This window comes from Acipenser ruthenus, chromosome 2, assembly GCF_902713425.1.
Source record: "Acipenser ruthenus chromosome 2, fAciRut3.2 maternal haplotype, whole genome shotgun sequence".
NCBI lineage: Eukaryota > Metazoa > Chordata > Actinopteri > Acipenseriformes > Acipenseridae > Acipenser > Acipenser ruthenus.
This window is the reverse complement of record NC_081190.1, coordinates 104,637,491-104,658,662: the sequence shown is the minus strand read 5'-3', so window position 1 is coordinate 104,658,662 and position 21,172 is coordinate 104,637,491. Positions and strand designations below refer to the sequence as shown.

Sequence of the window (21,172 nt, the reverse complement as noted above, 5' to 3'; positions counted from 1 at the left end):
CCAATTGTGATAAATCTTACTAAAGATCTTCTTAGCACAGGTTGTTGAGTGTATCGGAATCTGGAGTTCTGTAGGGGCATATGACTGTCCTGAATGTTTAAACTTACAGTATTGCTGTACGTGCTAAGGAGGTCATGGTGATTCTTTTTCATATAACTGATGGTTCTTATTTTGCAGCTATATAGTAAGGTATTTATATAACAAAAGTTGCAAAACCTTGGCTACTCGAAGGTTAAGGTTCATTGTTGTGTTTTTTTTTTGGTTGGTTGCATAAAACCCTTTAGTCTGCCTATACACAACTACATTTCTTGTAACGTTCAGAAAACAGTTATTCAATATAGAATTCTTAAAGCCTCATTAATGAAACTTGGAAAGGGCATCCTTTAGCAGAAGATCAGAATCTGGGGATAAATGGTATTGAGTTTCCTGTCCATCTCTAGGCACCTATGTTGCACTTAATAATATTCTCTGCAATACACATTGAGCTATAGACATGGGGTTGCTAGTTGGTACTTGTTTTTTCATAACTTTTATCTATTTATTGATTACAGGTGTTCTTGCAGCCAGTCTGATGGAAAAGAGCAGTGATGCCGACAGAAACTCCTCTGCAGTTATGGGTGTTCAAGATTCCGTCTTCATTGGCTCTGACTTTCAGAACCTTAACGGTAAGGTTGGGACACTGTATCCCCACTCCCTGCCAAATTACAAACCTAATTTGCACTTTATCGGACACAGTAACGAAGACAGGCACAGTCTTGCTTCCCAGGATTCAGGCATTCCAACACTGGAGATCAGTAATCCGGAGCCCATAAACTGCAGTGGCCTGATCTCTAAATCGAACCACGTCGACAGCAGATTTATATTTGATCAGTTTTTGCCCGGTTCCAGCAGCATGCCTCCGGCTACACTGAACCTGGAGTCTGAAAATTCCATAAAGAAGTCGTCCACGTTTCCGCGCAGCGGCTACGACACTGTGATGCTCTTCAGCCCGAACTCAAGGGCTCTCAACAGGAGCGACGATATCTCTGTGTGCAGTGTCTCCAGCCTCAGCACAGAGCTGTCCACCACGCTTTCAGTCAGCAACGAGGATATACTGGACTTCACGGTAACCAGCGACTCCAGCGCCATAGTAAATCTGGAGAGCGACGAGGCACAGTTCTCGGACGTAACCCTGAACTCTCAGCAGGACCCCTGCGAGCGCAGTCCCCAGCACCAGGCCGGCCCCCCAGACGAGGAGGATAACCGCTTCCGGAAATTTGGACCACTTGCCACCTTCTTCACCAGGTAACGTTCAGAAACTACACTGGCCCATGGCATTTTGATTTGATTCTCACTGTAAAGATACAGGCTGTCACTGTGTGCATGGTATTGTATAGGAGCTGAAATGCAAGTATATATTGTTACTAATAATTCAGAGAATCCATAAATATTAACTAACATTAAGCAGCTGACGTGTCATTTATCCCCAGTTGTTTTTTGTACTGCTTCACAGTCACATACTGTCTGAATTCCTGTCAATTATACCATTTATGGATGCAAATCTGGAATTGGGGAATATATAAGTGTGGTGGAGTGATTCTCAACCTGGTTATCTCGCAGAGCATTCATTACAATAGTGTTTTTTTTTTAATCACTCAATTTTGTTTTTATATAGCGTATTTCCTGTAGAACATCTCAAAGCACCATAAAAAACTCAAATGACCTTTTCTGTATTTACTTTTCTCTTAAAACCTAATGTCAACAGAGAAAGCGTTGTTAGGTGTACAACAAACTGATGGCCATCTCAATAAATGCCTCGGTGAAATCTCCTATCTAGACAGCTCTCATACCCACCAATAAACGCATGTGAAACAAGCTGTCTCTGAACTGAACTCAGTGTGCCTTTATCTAGTTGATTTTGTAAAGAACCATCTTTGTATACAGTAAATTCCACACAACTCGATGCTTCCCTGCTTTTTTACTTTTTGTTGTGTTTTTTGTTTTGTTTTGTTTTTTTTTGCATAGGCTAGTGTTACGATGTGTAAATCTATACCAGCTACTTTTCTGAGGACTATTATTTAGACCCTCACATACTGAATATTGTACAAAACAAAATGCATTCCACAGGCACGATGAGGTCTGAGGAGGAATCTTTGGGAAGCTGTTATGACTTTTTCTGTGGGTATATAAACAAGATTTTTTCAATGCTCATTCAAAAGCATTTTAAAATTAATGAAACACAAGTTGTTTTTTTAACACATTTTAGGGCCTTTGCTAATTGGGGCAGCAGTGTGGAGTAGTGCTTAGGGCTCTGGACTCTTGACCGGAGGGTCGTGGGTTCAATCCCCAGTGGGGGACACTGCTGCTGTACCCTTGAGCAAGGTACTTTACCTAGATTGCTCCAGTAAAAACCCAACTGTATAAATGGGTAATTGTATGTGAAAATAATGTGATGTCTTGTAACAGTTGTAAGTCGTCCTGGATAAGGGTGTCTGTTAAGAAATAATAATAATAATTGGCAAAGGAATGCTGTTTTACAAGTCTGATATTGCAGGTCCCAGCGGGTGTGGTCGCCATGAAAAAAGAGAAAAAAAAACAATTGTTATTTGTTGTTGTAATTCTATTTTATCAGATTATATTGCTGTTATAATATTAGTAATAATACCTAAACACCTACATGCAAAATATCAAAGCGTAGCTCAGAATGTTAGAATGGCTGGTTCAGAATAAACGATAAAATAAACATTCATAAAGTATATAACACAATTAATAGCTTTATTTCTTTTTAATGTACACTAGATTAGATTAAATGCTTTGTTTTTATTGTGTTTATGCTTGGTTTAAAACTAAGCTTGCGTGTTTTTTTCTTCTGTTAACTGGTCTAGCATACTCATCAATCTACACTGAGCTAATGCAATCTAATTTTCATTGTGTTTACTTGGTTTAAAACTAAGCTTTTGTGTGGTCTTTTTGTTTGTTTGTTTTTTGAACTAGCAAACCAGTTACCGGATAAGGACTATGTCATTTATTTTTTTATTTTTTTGTATTATTGGTCCAACATTATCCACAACCTACACTGATCAAATGCGAGGTACTATACATGTCACAATACCTGTAGGGAGTCTTACCTGTGTGTGCTAAGACTGTCCATGGTCTTATGTAATGTAATTCCTTCCTAACTTGTTTCAAGCCTGCATCTCTATTATCAAAATGAATATACTCCCTTGCATCAATTTTTTCAGCTCGATGCTCCCTCTCTCTCCCCCTCCTGGATACTGGGACAAATTATACACTTTGATATCTACATTTTATATGGGAAGGCGTACGTATTAAATTTTCTACTCTACAGCGTGAAAAGATTTCGGGAGGTTTATCGCTACCAAACTTTAAACTCTATTTCAGGGTTTCCCCTGGGTTCTAGATTTTTGTAGTCACTAGTGACTAATCCTTTCTAAAAACATTAGTCACTCCAGATATTCAGTAGTCACTACTGGCGCACAGCTCAAGTTTTCAAGGGTGTTATGAGTCCTGTTTTTATTTTATACCTTAAATCACTGTATTGACCAAAACAATTATTTAATTAAACCATTTTAATAATGCTCTACAGTTTAAATAAATTGGTAATTTACAGCTGTAAAATTTTAGAACATTAAAACTCAAGAACCAGATTTATTTGCCCTGAAAAGCTACATACAGACACAGAATGCATTATGAATTACTTATACCATGTATGTCTTTTTACAATAAAAAGAAAAAAAAAAACAGTGTTAGAATATTATATACAACCCATGGAAACAGAGTTTTGCAATAAGGCTGAAACTTTGCTGCTTGTTTTCTTTTTCTGTTATCTGATGCTTGTGAGCTTTGTTTGTTCTTTTTTTTCCTGGTGTTCCGAATCCAAGTCTTCATTTTCTACAACGTGTTGTTCTGGTTGTTCTGTTTGTCATTGAAACAAATAAATATCGACTTGCAGGCATGAACGTACACAGGAAATAAAATAAGTTAAAGACTAGGCGTTTAGTTTTTAAAATGTCTTTTTTGTATCCCAGACAGACTTCAGTAACCGCCCAACTGTTTATATTACATTTAAACAACAGGGCTTATTTAAAATGTACATATTTAATATGTAAATGAGCCGTGTGTGCACTGAACGCTCTGTCACAGCTCGTCAGTCTGGTGTTAGCGATTAAACGTTGATTACATGACAAAAGTTTGCAATAGATTGGCAAGTGGTACTGAATAAAATGCGTTGTCTGCCATTTCAGAATTTTCTCGAGTACCCCCAGGGGTACGTGTACCCCAGTTTGAAAACTGCTAGAAGAAACCACATTACCAACAGATACAGTTTAATAGTAGTAGTATTTAAATGCCGTTGTCCTGACTGGTAAATTCTTCCAGCTTCCCCTTTTATTTTGACAATTTCATATAAAAAATGGCATTTTTATCTTGACATTTTTTATTCTTAGCCACCACTTAAATATTTGGACAGTTTTCAAATCAATTGTTGCTTTATTTTTACAACACACGTTGGTGTTGTTGATAATATGATAAACGCGTATATCTGCTTCAGGTTAAACGATGGCCCGTGTTACAGAACACTACAAATAAAATGTCAAATATACACTATGTATTTCGTTGGTTTTGTGGATTTGCTATGTTTTTAACTTATTTTAATACTGCACATAATGGTATGGTTTTGAAAATGCTACTTACCAAAACCATGCTGCACGTGAACTGTATTACATAATAATAATTTCCTTTATTCCGATTCCAGTGGTGTTTTCTCAATGCAAGATGTATTGTAGGCATATATATATATATATAATTTTACCATGCTCGTTATAGGCCTACTGGCGAAATGGTCAAGAGACAGTTGGTGCTTAACACATGGAATAATTTTGGCCCTGAATTTTAGCATTTTTGGTCATAGAAGAGACACATTTCACATATTTTATAACGTTACCGTAGGCTTTTTTTTTTTTTTTTTTTTTTAATAGTCAATGATGCGGTTTTCGTTTCACAAATCTTCTGCACACAGTATTTTTAAGCACAACTATAATAACCTACATTTCAACAGTCACTGCCGAAGCTGATTACTTATTCTTCCAGCAGTAATGTTCGGGTGTAACAGGGATACGAGGTTATATTTGCGCAATATGAAACTGAGGCGCTGATTGGCTGACTGCATTTACGTCGCCTACCACGGGATGAGAACGTTGCAGAGTCAATGAATCGATGAGGCCGAGGCGCTGATCTGATCAGAAGCAGTGACTCTATGGTTTAGCGATCCCTTCTTTTCAAGAAAGAGACGTTGTGTGTGACTTTAACAAAAGGGATTTTTTTTATAGTACAAACAGAAACGATCGTCACTAGTGACGATTCCACATTTTTTTTTGTCGTCACTTTCAAAAAACATTCGCAAATTACGAGAGTGACGAGCGACAGCGAAACCCCTGCTTTATTTTTGGCCATTTATATTCTGTCCACTTTGTCTTGACCCTGGTGCTCCTGTTTCGTGGCGGTTTTACTAGAAGAAAAACTGGTTTCTTCACATAGATTACAAGACTTGATTCACTCAAACATTCCTCTCAAGCACTGTAGATTACACTTCGGCCCTATAGTCACACAGTTAATTACTGTGGCATTCTCTGGAAAGACGCGCAAAACTCCAACTAAAATGGCTTTCCCACACACCTGTCTTTCTTAACTATGTGCTCCTGTCGGGGGGTCGTCCCTTTTCTTTCCCACCTTGGAGAAATAGAGGTGTACATACTATTACAGATATTTCTGATACTGGTAGTCTTCGCACATTCCAGGATTTACAATTATTATACAATTTACCGGGCTCTTCTTTTTTTTCTTTTATCTTTGACTCTGATCAGGAATGTGTGCCTATGGTATTCCCTGGGGGACTACATTACCAGTACATCCACTCCATGATATATTGGACACAGGGAAAGACAAAAGCCATCAATTGATTCATTTTAATTTTCTTCATAGGACATACTTAACCCCTCGTAGCCGCTTTCAAATGAAGCTTGCCCCTACCCCTATCTGCTCGTTTTTACAAGCTTCATTGTGCACTAGGCAGACCTTTACTATGTCATGGCTGATAGGGATGTACCTCCTGACAAGTGTCTGGGGTATTAAGTCATGCTATTTTCACGTTGCTGCAGTCCGGATTGTCCTGCAGATTGTAGTTCTAATGCTCGTCTGACAGAAGTGCATTTCCTGTCAGCGCAGAGGTGGTAGCGGTGAGCTGAGCATAATAAAATAATTGGCCATTCCAAATTTGGGAGAAAATAATAAAAAATAATTGGCAACTAAATAAAAAAAAAAAAAAAAAGAAAGTGCATTTCCTAGTTGATGTCCCTTGCATTGTCGCTGTCACTTGCATTTTGCAAAAGATGTATGTGGTATATAGTTCAAGAGAAAGTACAGACCAGATGTTGTTATCTAATGCATTTTTATATATAAATGTTTGAATTGTTGATAAAAAAAAATGAAACATTAGCCTTTTGAATACATTACATTTTTCTAGTTTTACAATAGTTGAGGTTTTGAGATGACAGTACGATGACAGTTTCTTTTAGTATTACTACATCAATTCTGGTAGAGGAAGTTTTCTTTTTTTCTAAAAGTTTAGTTTTATGCAAAAGCAGTTATGTTTTGTCACACGATGCTTAGGTCTTTGGCTCTGGTATTTTTTGATTTCCAAGGCTATCACTTGTGCAGAATTGCCTCTTCCTAATGTAAAAATATAATCATTTTATTCCTATGCTCATTACTGTGTATGTACAAGTGGATTTTAAAAGCAAAAGGCCACCTGACCACCACACTAAAATAGAGCATCCTTATATTCTCATGCTGTTTTTTATGTAGTTTTCTCTGATATTTAAGTGGTAAAGTTATCTCGCTGTCAGATTCGGGCAGGTCAGGATATTTTCCCCCCCATAGCACAGATTTTGTTTTCAATTGACAGGGTTTGTAAGAAGTATTGGCCCAAAGCTATCCTGTCTGCAAAGATGAGCTGCACAAAAACACTTCCTCCTTTGTGACATTTAAGTCCTGACATTTGAAAGCCGGTTTACTATCCCCTGTGTGGTATGAATATCTACAGAGACCATAAATAGCCGATACCTGAAAAGGCTCGTCTTGGGAACAGCTTTTACACATATTACCTAACTTTGTGTATGTTTGTTTCAAGTTATTCCACATACTGTAGCTGAATGTACTGTGACCTTTGATTGCAAGGCATTGCTAGTTAACTATTGAGCAGAGGTCCAACTGAAAGATGAAAACAACCGAGCCAGAACAGAAGAAATTTGAAAAGCCTGAAGATTGAGTACTTGGTTGGGTAGATTCTTTCAAACTGAATTTCAGAATTAACTGTACCCAGTCAATGTCCTGTTTAACATACTGTGTCTTGGTCAATAAGTAATTTTAGCTACAGTAAGTGCTAAACACATGTATTGGCAATGATGCAAGTGTGTATTTCTTAGTTGTGTTGATTGTAAAAAAGTGAATAATGTAGTGTTACGAAAATGTCAGATCCAAATACAAAATGGAGGGGGGTGAAGGATAGAACTAGGACAGGCACACATTAGATAGATATCAGTGTCTTGGTGGCCTACTAATGTGTTCAGGTGTTAATAGGTAGACCTGTAGAATTTGAATTGATTGGCTGCAATAAACAAAGAGTATGCTGTCATTGTCTATACGAGTCACAAACATTGCAGTATTACAAAAATGCCATTTTAAGTTCTAAACAACTGCAGTTACCCACCACTCCACCTTCTAATAGAGACCACCTATCTGATTTAACTTTTCAAATCAGTCTGCATTAAATCCAGGACTAATTCATGCAATTGCCCCAAACCTTAATTAATGTACACTCCCAAGGTTTGGTCAATTTTCAATTGAAATTAAGGGATTTGTAATACACCAGCAAAGGATACTTTTTATAATTCAACTGTGCTTTTTCCTAGTTTAATTTTTTTTTATAAAGAACGTCCCTTCCCTGTTCTGCGTGAGAAGAGATGCATGTTCGAGAGGAACAGTGCTGCAGTGGAGGTATCTTTTGGATAAGTTTTAAATCTTGGTATCGAGTAAAGGAAGGGGATGATTTTAGTGGGGAGGACGCAAGGGATCTGTTGGACTTCTAAAAACATTTCAGTTGGATACAGCTGGGAGAGCTGACACAACTGTGTGCGTAACATGACCCACTACACCCAGTTGGATTGCATGTGAAGTTTCTGTAAGTGGGTGGGTTAACCTACCTGCCTTTGCTTCTGGACACTCCCTTCTCAGTCACTGATTTTCAGTTCCTTTCCTTCGACTAGTGGTGCTTCAGCTCTGGAAAATACTTTTACTTTTGAGCTTCGATGTGAGAGAGTGACAGTCTACAATTACCTTAACTTGTAAATCTGAAGATGTTCTTCAAAGGTTGCTGAAGATTCAGCCATTGCTTTAGCCTTTAGCTGGGGGGAGAGATTCACAGATTTGTTTTGGACTGCCCTATGAAACTATGGCAGCACCTTCCCTGTTGCTGCTTACAGACAGGTATGTTTATACAACAGAACTTTTTACTGTGCCAGAGACCCTGTACCTTTCTTTGCTTTAGGTTTTTTTATTTTTAAAGAAATAAAACTAGTTAGTGGTTTACACACATGTCCTTTTTTTCCCCCCCAAGCTTCTGTTTGTTAGGTTTCTTTTTGTGTTTCTTGAGGTTTAAGAAAATGATTGGTTGCTTTGGAAAAGTCAGGTGCTGGACGGTTAAGATGTTTTGTGTACATTTGTGAACCTGCTTTTCCACCAAGAGGTTACCACAGTTCAGGCACATTCTGTACTTTCAACTCTGAAGTGTTTTTCTTTTTTCCATAACTGCGTTTTACTTTTATTTACTGACAGTTTACTATTGTACAATTTTAACCCTGGCCTCTTTAGAGAGCTGTACAGTAACACATACAGCCGAGTTTCTGGTCTTAATGGCTTTTTAGAGTTGCGAAACTGTAGCTCTCAGTCTTGAAAGTACAGCAGCTGAACTAAATTACAGTTATAGTAAGAGTTGTTATTGAACCTGGTTGGGATACAGTAGATTAGTCCCCTTCAGTCAACACATACTGCAATACAATTTAAAAAAAAGTTTAATATTTTAGATATGTGGGTTAAAAATAGTAATAATACAGCAGGAGAAACCAGTTTAGTAAATCTGTCTCCCTGACAGATTCTGTTTTTACAGCAAGACGTTAGGAATTTGAATGTTCATGTTATGCTAAACTTCTTGGTGGCTGTTTGGTTTTATTATAGTTTATCAATGGCTGGAGTGAACCAGATGGGGTGTAAAATAAATGTCTTCACTGCTGCCTTTCAATTGCTTTGCCTTCAGTCTGCTTATCTCAAGCTTTTCAAAGTGTTTTGTTTTATGTGAACCTTCAGCTTGTGATCACTGACATTTGTTATCTTTAGTTTTTTAAATTTCATTTAGTAAAAGGCACACTTCTTTTTTTGTATATATAGGCTACTGTTTAGTGTGTATTGTGTGCAGCTTGGAAAGTCCCACGTTTGTTTAAGAGAAAGGAGCAGGACTGAAGTCTAGGTAATGTCTGTTGTTGGTGAGACTTTAGACTAAGTGGCTATTAGCAAGTCACTGGAGCTGGCCTTTAACCCTCAACACTGCTGACCTGTACACATGTCTAGAAAAGATAACTCCACTCAAAACTGCAGACGGTAAAGTGATTAATCTACACATATGCGTTTCTATGTCCGTTTCTATTCATTTCCAGTATTGGACACTGAAACTAGTTATTTAGTTATAGTTATGTTTAATCCACGTCTGCCTTTAATGCATCTTTCATTAAAACAAAGTTAAGAATAGAAAATCGTTGTGAACTGCCCACAGTAGCTGGAGTGAAATTGCATTCATTAATTTCATTGCACAATTCAATTAAAATACAGATGAAAGCTGGATTTTGTATACAAATCAAATACATTGTAAGGGACAAGCAGATGAAATTGTTTAGTTAATCTTAATCAATTTGACTTTGAAGCAGGGCTACTGTAATCTGAATTTTGGGGCTTGTTAAAAGCAATCTGCAACCACAGCTAATAAATTGTTCTGTAGAACACAGTCAAAAAATAAAAACTCTGCAGACCAAAACCAAAACCAAACCACAATGCAGTCTGCAGATTACTGTATTTTAAAATCAAAAAGAAAAAAAATCTAGTTCTTAAATTTCTCGCTGTCCTAAATATTTTTTCATGATAATTCTTTAGTTTTTGTTTCAGTAGAAACCAGTATTATAAGTACTCTGATTTAAGAAGTTCAATATTATCATGCAACTTATATTTTTTTTATTTTGGCAATCTGCAAATCCAGTGACAGAACGACGAGGCAAATCGCACTGTTCCAAATTCCGCTTGATTTAAGGAATTCCCTTGTTTTAAACATCCTTTCTTTTCCTTGCATTGTGTTTGTTGTAGGTAATGAAATACTGCAGTGATGTACATGGAGTGCTGTGGATTTCTCACTCTTAGATGGCCGTAAACTACCCAGTCGTTATTAGTTTGTGTAATAGCTATATCATGCTGAACACCCTGAACATTCCTGGAGTATATGATCTATTTATGGGTTATTGCAACGTGTATCTGGCACAAGTATGGCCATAGAAAATACTTATATTACTTTAGGACAAATATTGCTCTAGCGATTTACCAGATATACTAACCCTTTTATTTGTGTGCCATTCATTTTTGCTAATCATAATTGTCAACTTACTGTAAATGGCTGTCAATTTGCACAGTGTGCTGAAGGCTAACCAATAAAGTTGTATTTTTTGACCATCTTGGTAAATCATATGACGGCAAATTCTAAGTTTCTTGAAACTAGCTGAAAAAAGAGGCTGTGTTATCGTACAGGAATTAATTCCATATTTCTCACATTTTGTCTTTTTATAGGAGTTTGTTTGCAAAAAAATCTAAGGATACAAGGCCCTTGGAGAAAAGTGAACCAGGGTGGAAGATGTTTGGAAAAGTACCTCTCCGAGATGGGCTAAACAAGGACCCAAAGAAAATACAGAAGGTATTGTGCAAAAACTTATCTTTCAAGGTTTTAAGTGTGTGTGTGTGTAACTAATAAACAGATCCCTAAAACACATCCATTACCATTGTACCCTGCCTAATTTAAAATATGTATTAAACATTTTGAGATGTATTTATTCAATCAATATAAAAAAAAAAAAATTAAACCAGGTATGAAGGTATTTGCCTAGCCATGACACTCGCTGCAAATTGTGATGAAAGGTCATTCTTTAGCACATTTCATTGAAAGAATCATATCTATCTATCTATCTATATATATATATATATATATATATATATATATATATATATATATACATATATACACTACCGGTCAAAAGTTTTAGAACACCCCCATTTTTCCAGTTTTTATTGAAATTTAAGCAGTTCAAGTCCAGTGAATAACCTGAAATGGTACAAAGGTAAGCGGTAAACTGCCAAAGGTTAAAAAAAAAAAGTTTAGGTTACCAAAAACTGAAAAATAATGTACATTTCAGAGTTATACAAAAAGGCCTTTTTCAGGGAACAAGTAATGGGTTAACAACTTACAGCTGTTCTGCAGCAATGGAAGTAAATTAAGCCTTGAAAGTTGATGCTAACAATTCCTACAGGTGTCCCAACTTTTGTTGATTACTTACAAACCCTCTGTCTGTATAAAAGCAGTGTTGGAACAGACTGTGTTACTACACCCTCTTAAGCATTATTTGGACAGTATTGTACTGCAGGAAGTAGTATATTGCTCTCATAATGGCGAGAAAAAGGCAATTAACAAAGGAAGACAGACAGACCATTATAACCCTTAAAAGTGTAGGTCTTTCCTTTAGAGAAATTGCAAAGAAAGCCAAGGTGTCAGTGAGTACAGTTTCCTACACCATCAAAAGGCACTTGGAAACTGGAGGAAACTCTGACAGGAAGAGGTCTGGCAGACCCAAAGCCACAACAGAATCAGAAGACAAGTTTCTGAGAGTCAACAGCTTGCGTGATAGGCGGCTCACAGGACAACAGCGTCAAGCACAGCTTAACACTGGTCGAAGTAAGCAAGTCTCAGTTTCAGCTGTGAAGAGAAGACTTCGAGCTGCAGGTTTGACAGGTCGAGTGGCAGTAAGAAAGCCATTGCTAAGATGGCAAAATAAGAAAAAGAGGCTTGCCTGGGCCATGAAGCACCGCCAGTGGACTACTGAAGACTGGAAGAAGGTCTTATGGACCGATGAATCAAAATTTGAAATCTTCGGTTCATCATGCAGGGTTTTTGTACGCCGTCGAGTAGGCGAAAGGATGGTTCCTCAGTGTGTGACACCAACTGTCAGACATGGAGGAGGAAGCGTGATGGTCTGGGGCTCTTTTGCTGGATCCAGAGTCGGCGACTTGCACAGAGTGCGTTGCACCCTGAACCAAAACTGCTACCACAGCATTTTGCAGCGCCATGCAATACCCTCTGATATATGCCTAGTTGGTCAGGGGTTCATCCTACAGCAAGATAATGACCCAAAACATACCTCCAGGCCATGTCAGAACTACCTTAGAAGAAAAGAACAAGACGGTAGGCTTCAAATCATGGAATGGCCAGCACAGTCTCCAGACTTAAACCCCATCGAGCTGGTTTGGGATGAACTGGACAGAAGGGTGAAAGCAAAGCAACCTACAAGTGCAACACATTTGTGGGAACTTCTGCAACAGTGTTGGGAAGAACTTTCCGAACAATATTTGATTTCCAGTGTACAGTGTATTGATTGCATAAGTATTCACCCCCTTGAGTCAATATTTGGTAGAGGCACCTTTGGCAGCAATTACAGCCATGAGTCTATTTGAATACTTATGCAATCAATTATTTTCTGTTTTATATTTGTAATTAATTTAGAACAATTTGTAGATTTTACTTTTTCACTTTGACATTATGGACTTTTTTGTGTTGATCAGTGGCAAAAACTCCTAATTTAAATCCATTTTGATTCCATGTTGTAACACAATAAAATGTGGAAAAGTCCAAGGGGGGTGAATACTTTTGAGAGCTACTGTGTGGTGTGTGTGTGATATATATATATATATATATATATATATATATATATATATATATATATATATATATATATATATATATAAATATATATATATATATATATATATATATATATATATATATATATACAGTGCCTTGCGAAAGTATTCGCCCCCCTTGAACTTTGCGACCTTTTGCCACATTTCAGGCTTCAAACATAAAGATATGAAACTGTAATTTTTTGTGACGAATCAACAACAAGTGGGACACAATCATGAAGTGGAACGAAATTTATTGGATATTTCAAACTTTTTTAACAAATAAAAAACTGAAAAATTGGGCGTGCAAAATTATTCAGCCCCTTTACTTTCAGTGCAGCAAACTCTCTCCAGAAGTTCAGTGAGGATCTCTGAATGATCCAATGTTGACCTAAATGACTAATGATGATAAATAGAATCCACCTGTGTGTAATCAAGTCTCCGTATAAATGCACCTGCACTGTGATAGTCTCAGAGGTCAGTTTAAAGCGCAGAGAGCATCATGAAGAACAAGGAACACACCAGGCAGGTCCGAGATACTGTTGTGGAGAAGTTTAAAGCCGGATTTGGATACAAAAAGATTTCCCAAGCTTTAAACATCCCAAGGAGCACTGTGCAAGCGATAATATTGAAATGGAAGGAGTATCAGACCACTGCAAATCTACCAAGACTTGGCCGTCCCTCTAAACTTTCAGCTCATACAAGGAGAAGACTGATCAGAGATGCAGCCAAGAGGCCCATGATCACTCTGGATGAACTGCAGAGATCTACAGCTGAGGTGGGAGACTCTGTCCATAGGACAACAATCAGTCGTATACTGCACAAATCTGGCCTTTTATGGAAGAGTGGAAAGAAGAAAGCCATTTCTTAAAGATATCCATAAAAAGTGTCGTTTACAGTTTGCCACAAGCCACCTGGGAGACACACCAAACATGTGGAAGAAGGTGCTCTGGTCAGATGAAACCAAAATCGAACTTTTTGGCAACAATGCAAAACGTTATGTTTGGCGTAAAAGCAACACAGCTCATCACCCTGAACACACCATCCCCACTGTCAAACATGGTGGTGGCAGCATCATGGTTTGGGCCTGCTTTTCTTCAGCAGGTTAAAATTGATGGGAAGATGGATGGATGGAGCCAAATACAGGACCATTCTGGAAGAAAACCTGATGGAGTCTGCAAAAGACCTGAGACTGGGACGGAGATTTGTCTTCCAACAAGACAATGATCCAAAACATAAAGCAAAATCTACAATGGAATGGTTCACAAATAAACATATCCAGGTGTTAGAATGGCCAAGTCAAAGTCCAGACCTGAATCCAATCGAGAATCTGTGGAAAGAACTGAAAACTGCTGTTCACAAATGCTCTCCATCCAACCTCACTGAGCTCGAGCTGTTTTGCAAGGAGGAATGGGCAAAAATTTCAGTCTCTCGATGTGCAAAACTGATAGAGACATACCCCAAGCGACTTACAGCTGTAATCGCAGCAAAAGGTGGCGCTACAAAGTATTAACTTAAGGGGGCTGAATAATTTTGCACGCCCAATTTTTCAGTTTTTTATTTGTTAAAAAAGTTTGAAATATCCAATAAATTTCGTTCCACTTCATGATTGTGTCCCACTTGTTGTTGATTATTCACAAAAAATTACAGTTTCATATCTTTATGTTTGAAGCCTGAAATGTGGCAAAAGGTCGCAAAGTTCAAGGGGGCCGAATACTTTTGCAAGGCACTGTATGTGTATATATATATATATATATATATATATATATATATATTTATATATATATATATATATATATATATCACACACACACCACACAGTAGCTCTCAAAAGTATTCACCCCCCTTGGACTTTTCCACATTTTATTGTGTTACAACATGGAATCAAAATGGATTTAAATTAGGAGTTTTTGCCACTGATCAACACATATATATATATAATCATCTATATATAATCTATTTTATGTCAATCTCACATTTTTGTGCAAAAGATGGATGTAGTTCATAGTGATATTTTTTGTTAATACTGATGCCTGTATTTTTTTTTATTTACAGTGAGGGAAGTGTAAGAGTTGTGTTTTCCACCAGTGAATTCCATTATAAAATAGTGTTCTATGGTTTTAACCTGTTGTATTCCTCCCCATTTATTCCAGTACGGTGTTCTATACAGTAATACCAGACAACGAAAAAAAAGAAAGCAGGTGGTTAAACTGTGTGCAGATTCATTCATGTATTGCATGTCTAAACAAGTTTTACACTTTCCCAGAATAACAAGGGTTTATTAAAACAGAAGAGGAGTGACTGTGCATTAAAAGGTGTAAGATGTTTTTCTTGCATGGTGTAGGCTCCTAAAGATGTTGAACCACCTCAACAGGCTTGCATTTACAAGATCCAGTCTCGTCTTACTGCATCATGTTCAGTTCTAAAGAGACTTGTTCAAAATGAAGCTGCAGAAACCACTAAAGGAAAAATAATATTGCATAACGTAATACTGGATACAAAATTGACAATTTTAATATCTTTCTTTCAACTTTCAAGTAAAAGGATAGTTTCTGGATTTTGGTTTTTAAATGTAATTGGTCACGTTGAATTTTCTAAATGGAATGGGGGGTGTATCCACAAATGAACATTTATTTTTTTTTCTTTACAAACCATATTGACATAAATAGTTGCAGAAAGGGCAGCAGTGTTCAAGCAATAGCAAATAATTGGAGTCCTAAATGAATTATTTCTCTGTGCTTCTGGTACTATTCCTGAGCCTTTTCCTGTCCAAGCTCTTCTGTAGAGATTTACATAAGGACAGCTTGATTTTCAACTTGGCGATGTAGTGTTTGTAGAAATAACATGGATCGTAAAGTAGCACAACGTTGTTTATTGATTTTAAATTCAAACGTTCTGGTGCGTAGATATCCAAACCCTTGGGGAGCTGCATGCTGTAAGACAAGTGGTAGAACAGCCAGTGTTTCCACCAGTATTGGGTACTATTTTAGCAGCCTTCAATTTCATTATTTAGAGTGTTAGCAAGGACTCAAATGGTGTACAGGAGCTGTGCCAGAAAAACAGTGTCATCAGTCTGCAAATGATACTGTTGAACAGTGAATATTTTTGGATACACAATATAGTATGAATCATGTTTAGTTTATGCTTGGTATCCTATAAATGTGACACCATTCAATACCTAGAGCAATTACATTTTTCTGTTAACCAATCCATATACCCATCCTGATATTCCAGTCACGGGGAGTTCAGTGATAATCTGAGCCTCTGCTGGCAGGTGCTTGTCTGGTTGATGCAGTAACTGAGTGCATCAGTGTCATAGGGAGTTTAGCTGAATTTGGCAGAGCACACAGCTGACAAGAAAATAGCTTGACTTGTAATTGCCTAGCAACAGGAGAGATCCATTAACAATACTTCATTAAACTCTTGTATGTTCCGTTTGACAGTTTAGACTGTTTGACAATACAGATAGTGACGCTGAAAGAAAAAAAATAAGTTATGTTCTGTGAATTCTAAATTGTGAAGAGTGACAGTTAAATATTTTCCCTTAACACAGCAGGGATATGCTAGAGGTGTTTGTATACAATCCCGAGGAGAGCATCTCTACATAGGAAATCGCCTATGTCAAATATATGCATATGAATTAATTAGCAAGGTGTCCCAATTGCAATGATACCTAAAAAATATATATAAAAATGATGAATAATTAAGAGTGGGCATTTGCCTGTTTAACCCCAATCAAATCCCTTTTGCACTAAAAACCTTGGTATTCCTGAATACATAATTATCCCATCTTTTAAAACCAGAAAAAAATATTTTAATAAGTAAGAAATTCCACAAGTGCAGTGCTACCATATCCATTTACAATACAAAAAAAATGTTTCTTCAGCAGGGACTGCTGATTATATTTTATTTTAAACAATCAAGTGTGGGACATTGATGGTGGTTCATTTTTCCTAAATGAATATTTAAACCTTTCAGGAAACCATTTAAACCTCTAACCATGTAACCTAACTTGCACAAACAAATTTCATAGATAAGCATAGCAAATATAAGGCTCTTTTGCCTTGTAGTCTTTGCTATTAACCTTGCTGGGAGCCCCATGGGAGCAAGTTGCATCACATAGACCCTTGTGACCTACTCCTATCCAACTGTAAAATGTGGTTTGATATACAATATACAGATTCATTTGCAGGAAAGTATTGGCAGTAGTCAGAGAAACTTGTCTGACCACAAGTTTCTGTGCTTTTGTGAAGCAGTTTTGTAACCCCCTATCTACAATTTTCATATCTAGAGCAATACATGTTTCTATTTCGATAGTTAAGGAACAGTTTGATATTCTAATTATGCAGCTGGTATTATGTGTTTTGTTTTACTTTTCAAATGGTCCTAGAAAACTAAGTTTTGGTATAAGGCACCAGTGTGTATTTCATAAATTAAGTTAAATGACCCTTTCTAAGAGCACCATTCCCTTTCGGGTAATCCTAAAAGGTGTTCCAAGAGGGGATTAATCAAGACAATGGTTTAATCCATCTGTGTGCTGCAGAGCCACATCACCAGCTGGCATACTGGCAGGCTAATTCAGCTGAGCTCTTCATTCTGTGAAGCCAGAAGGCATTACCAAAGAAATCAGAAGGAACTGATTGGATACCTCTTATCTGCAGATGATTATTATGACTGCTGGAGTCTCTCTTCTGTAAAGCAGTGACTAATACCAGGAGGAGTGAGGGGGGAGGGTGTATAAAATAACACACCGTACACAATAGAAGAAGCAGGCTCTGAACTGATGCTGAGCTGGGCCTTGCCGATGATGTCAGGTGTTCTCTACTCGGGAAGGTGAGGTGTGCTGTAGTCTTTAAGGAACGGCTGCTTTCATGGTAAGTGCACATCTCAAGGCTGTTGTGACTTCTGGAAAGGATTTCAAAAGGAGACATCCATCTATCTTTATTCACTGCTTGAAATGTTATATGAAAGGTTGTATATCTGCTGGATGTATTCGGAAATATTATTTGGTTTTACTACAGTGCTTTTGTTTTGTTTTGTAGCATCATTTTATGCTTTTAATACATTATTCACAGTAGAATATGCAGTATAGTGTTGACACCGATGTAAAGATACGTGCAAAGTGATTTGCGGCTGCAAAACGCCCATATTACTGCCAAGAAACGTGTTTAGCTGGCGTGAAGTGGGGCTTTAGCAGTTACTAAAAAATGTGGCGTACCTCCTCTTACAAGTTGCAGACCATTGTAGAAGTGAGTAATTAAGAGCTGTTTAAAACCACACGCCTTCAGAGACCTGTCATTGGCCTCAGGATGGCTGCTGTGGTTAGACTTCCTGATGCGGTGACGCTTATCTCTTGTTGAGGACAGGCAGGAAAACCTTTGGAGGAGAAGGACAAGACAGAGAAGACCCCACATATTCAAACCCAGGGTCACTTTGTTTGGGATAGATTGTCCTCTCCGCTTGCCTCTCCAGTGGTGTTAGCTGTGATGTGGATGGCAACCCTCCTCCTGTTCCTGCTGCATTGCGAGTTTCACTTTTGATCGCAGCAGCATAACTGATGTTGGCTGATGCGTTTCCAAATAACTGAATTGCATGCTGAGTGACCTCAGCCGTAAGGACTCTCCGCTCCTGCTCAGAAAACTTTTCTTTTCCGTGCTCCAAGAGGACTTTGCTGCCCTTGCTCTGACATTTTTCTTTCATTTGCTATGATTTTCGTGCTCCACAAATCTCATACAGCGCCTACTGCTCTCTCTACTCCTAACTCACCTGACCTCTGAGCTGTAAGTGCGGCCGCTCATTGCGACCCTCATTGTCATGATTGCAGCACATTATTTGTGTGTGTTCAGTAATTTGCATTGCTCTTAAGCTTACATAGGCCACAGTGCAGAATAATTGCCTAGCCGCTAGGCAATTTGTGTTCCGATCAAACAATAGTTTGACCATTTACTGAAAGAATATTTCTATTTATTGATTTATTTATTTTGGTTGTTAAAATGGGTCCAATTTGTTAGCAGATTCCAAAGCTTTTGAAATATCTTGCTTGTTATGAGAGGCATGCCTAAAATATTGTACGATTTATCTCACAATTTATTGTATACCTGCCACCAACCTGTTACTGAAAATAAGCCTTATTTAAAAAAAAAAAAAAAAAAAAAAAAGTGTGTAGGGCCCATTGCTAAGCCAACTGTCAAATATATGTCTAGTTTGCAGCATCAAGACAATGAGGATGTTCAAAATATCAAACTCTAGACAGACAGCATAAAATAAGTTACTAAATAAGTTATATCCCTAGTAGAATTTATTTAAGTTAATTTAATTTGACCTTAATTTAAATTATGCTGGTTAGCCAGCCCTGAGATTATTGAATGTCATGGACTGCTTAGTTTATGTCAGCATTTAAGAAATGTATGCTGCTATTATATTTACTTTAGTGACACAGTCTCTGGGGGAATAGTTTTGAAGTGGAAGCATTTCAGCCGAGCTTCTGCTAATGCATACTGCAATATAAAGCTTTTTCAGTCATGTACTTAAGATGGCTGGCCACATGTGATTTAGATTTGTATCTTTTTACATCCCTGGGAATCCTTGGTTTTGTTTTTGCAGTTAACCAGCTAATAGAAATGGTATTATAAAAGGTTTCAAAATTGCTGCTCATTTCTGAGAAAGAAGCTTTTGAAATCATTAAGTACTGGTTGCAAGAAACTCATTATTACCTAATACATAAACAAGCATTGTGTCTGATCCCTTACAAAGTGTGCTGCAGTTTTTTAAAAATCTTTGTGTCTCATTGCTAATTCATCTCTGACAGCTGGGGTCTCTAAGTAATAGTTGCATTCACCACCAAATTATTATTCGTTCACCAGTCCACTTAAACAATACATTACAAGTGGGAGCTGTGTAAACTACTGCAGATTAAGAGACAAGGTGTGCTCTTGTATAAGCCTGCCGATGTGCAGCTACTGTTCAGATTTCTTAGCAGTTGCAGGTTCCTGTAAGATGCTTTAATATTCGAGCGATTGTGAAGAGCATGTTGTGTTACCATGGCTTTGCAATACTGCAGAGCTATATTGACTTTACATCAGGCTGGTTTAACTTGGGAGCCTTAACTGAAGGCATGTTAGTAGCACCATGTTTATTATGCTTGACTAGCTCTGGAAAAGTAAGGACCCTCCAAAACCTTCTAATTTTAGATTTATTTTCTTCTGCTGGAGTGTGCACACAGAATACAGGGCATCAGCCATAGTTGCTTTAAAGTCATCTTGTGCTACTAGAATGGCCAATGCTGTAAATCCAGTATGCATCCCCTCTGCAGTTTAACAGTCAGGTACAAACTTGGCTGTTGTATTTTGAAGTAAGTCCTTGAAACAGATGGTTGTGATGCCCATCCTCTGTTCTCACTTTTCTCAAAGTTGGATCAATTCTCCTGTGGGGGGGGGGGGGGGAATTACATTTATTTATTTATTTATTTTTAATAAAAAAATGATGAAATTATTACTTTTCAAAGAATGGAAGTAAGGCACAGTGCACTTGCTGTGATGATAACTACTTAAGATAATGACCTGCCCATAGTGGAATTAATGATAGTAATATTGTATGAGTTTAAAAAAAAAAAATGAACCCCTGTGTATATTTAATCCATGTTATGTGCATATAACTTTCCAGGAATATGAAGAAAGAACTGGACGACCTCACAGTTCCCCTTCGAAGCAAAGTGTGAGGAAGTATCTGGACTGCGAGCCCCTCTCAACAACTGCACTTATCCTTGAAGACAGGCCAGCGTAGGTGTATTTAAGACTGTATGCCGTTGTGCGCAGAGCTGTAATCCTAAAATGATTTTTCAAAGACTGTAAATTAGAAAATAACATGCAGACCACATTAGTTCCAGAGGCATCAGATGAATATCGTAACAGTTGGTTTCAAATCTACAATGAACCCTCCTCATGAGATTTTCCTGTAACCCATTGAACTATATTTTAGTTCCCCTGCTAGAATTTGGAGTACAGTGCTGTGTTATGAACATTGAAGCCTCCTGTGCTATGTTATGCAGAGGATTGTTTTCAGTATTCATTGAAAAGCCTGC

At 37.6% G+C, this 21,172-nt stretch overlaps 1 protein-coding gene across 4 annotated transcripts in view; it reads left to right on the top strand.

Moving 5' to 3' along the window:
* Window positions 1-21,172, top strand: part of LOC117409402 (TBC1 domain family member 14-like) — a 52,851-nt gene that overhangs the window by 14,392 nt on the left and 17,287 nt on the right. For 2 of the 4 annotated variants that reach the window (XM_034015395.3, XM_059005215.1), the window contains 3 exons: window positions 552-1,284; window positions 10,936-11,059; window positions 20,755-20,870. In XM_034015395.3, coding sequence (XP_033871286.2) covers window positions 552-1,284; window positions 10,936-11,059; window positions 20,755-20,870 — 973 coding nt within the window. Of the gene's footprint in view, window positions 1-551; window positions 1,285-8,327; window positions 8,542-10,935; window positions 11,060-17,816; window positions 17,967-20,754; window positions 20,871-21,172 lie in introns of those variants that run through there. The other 2 variants (XM_034015396.3, XM_034015397.3) reach the window with 2 other exon arrangements.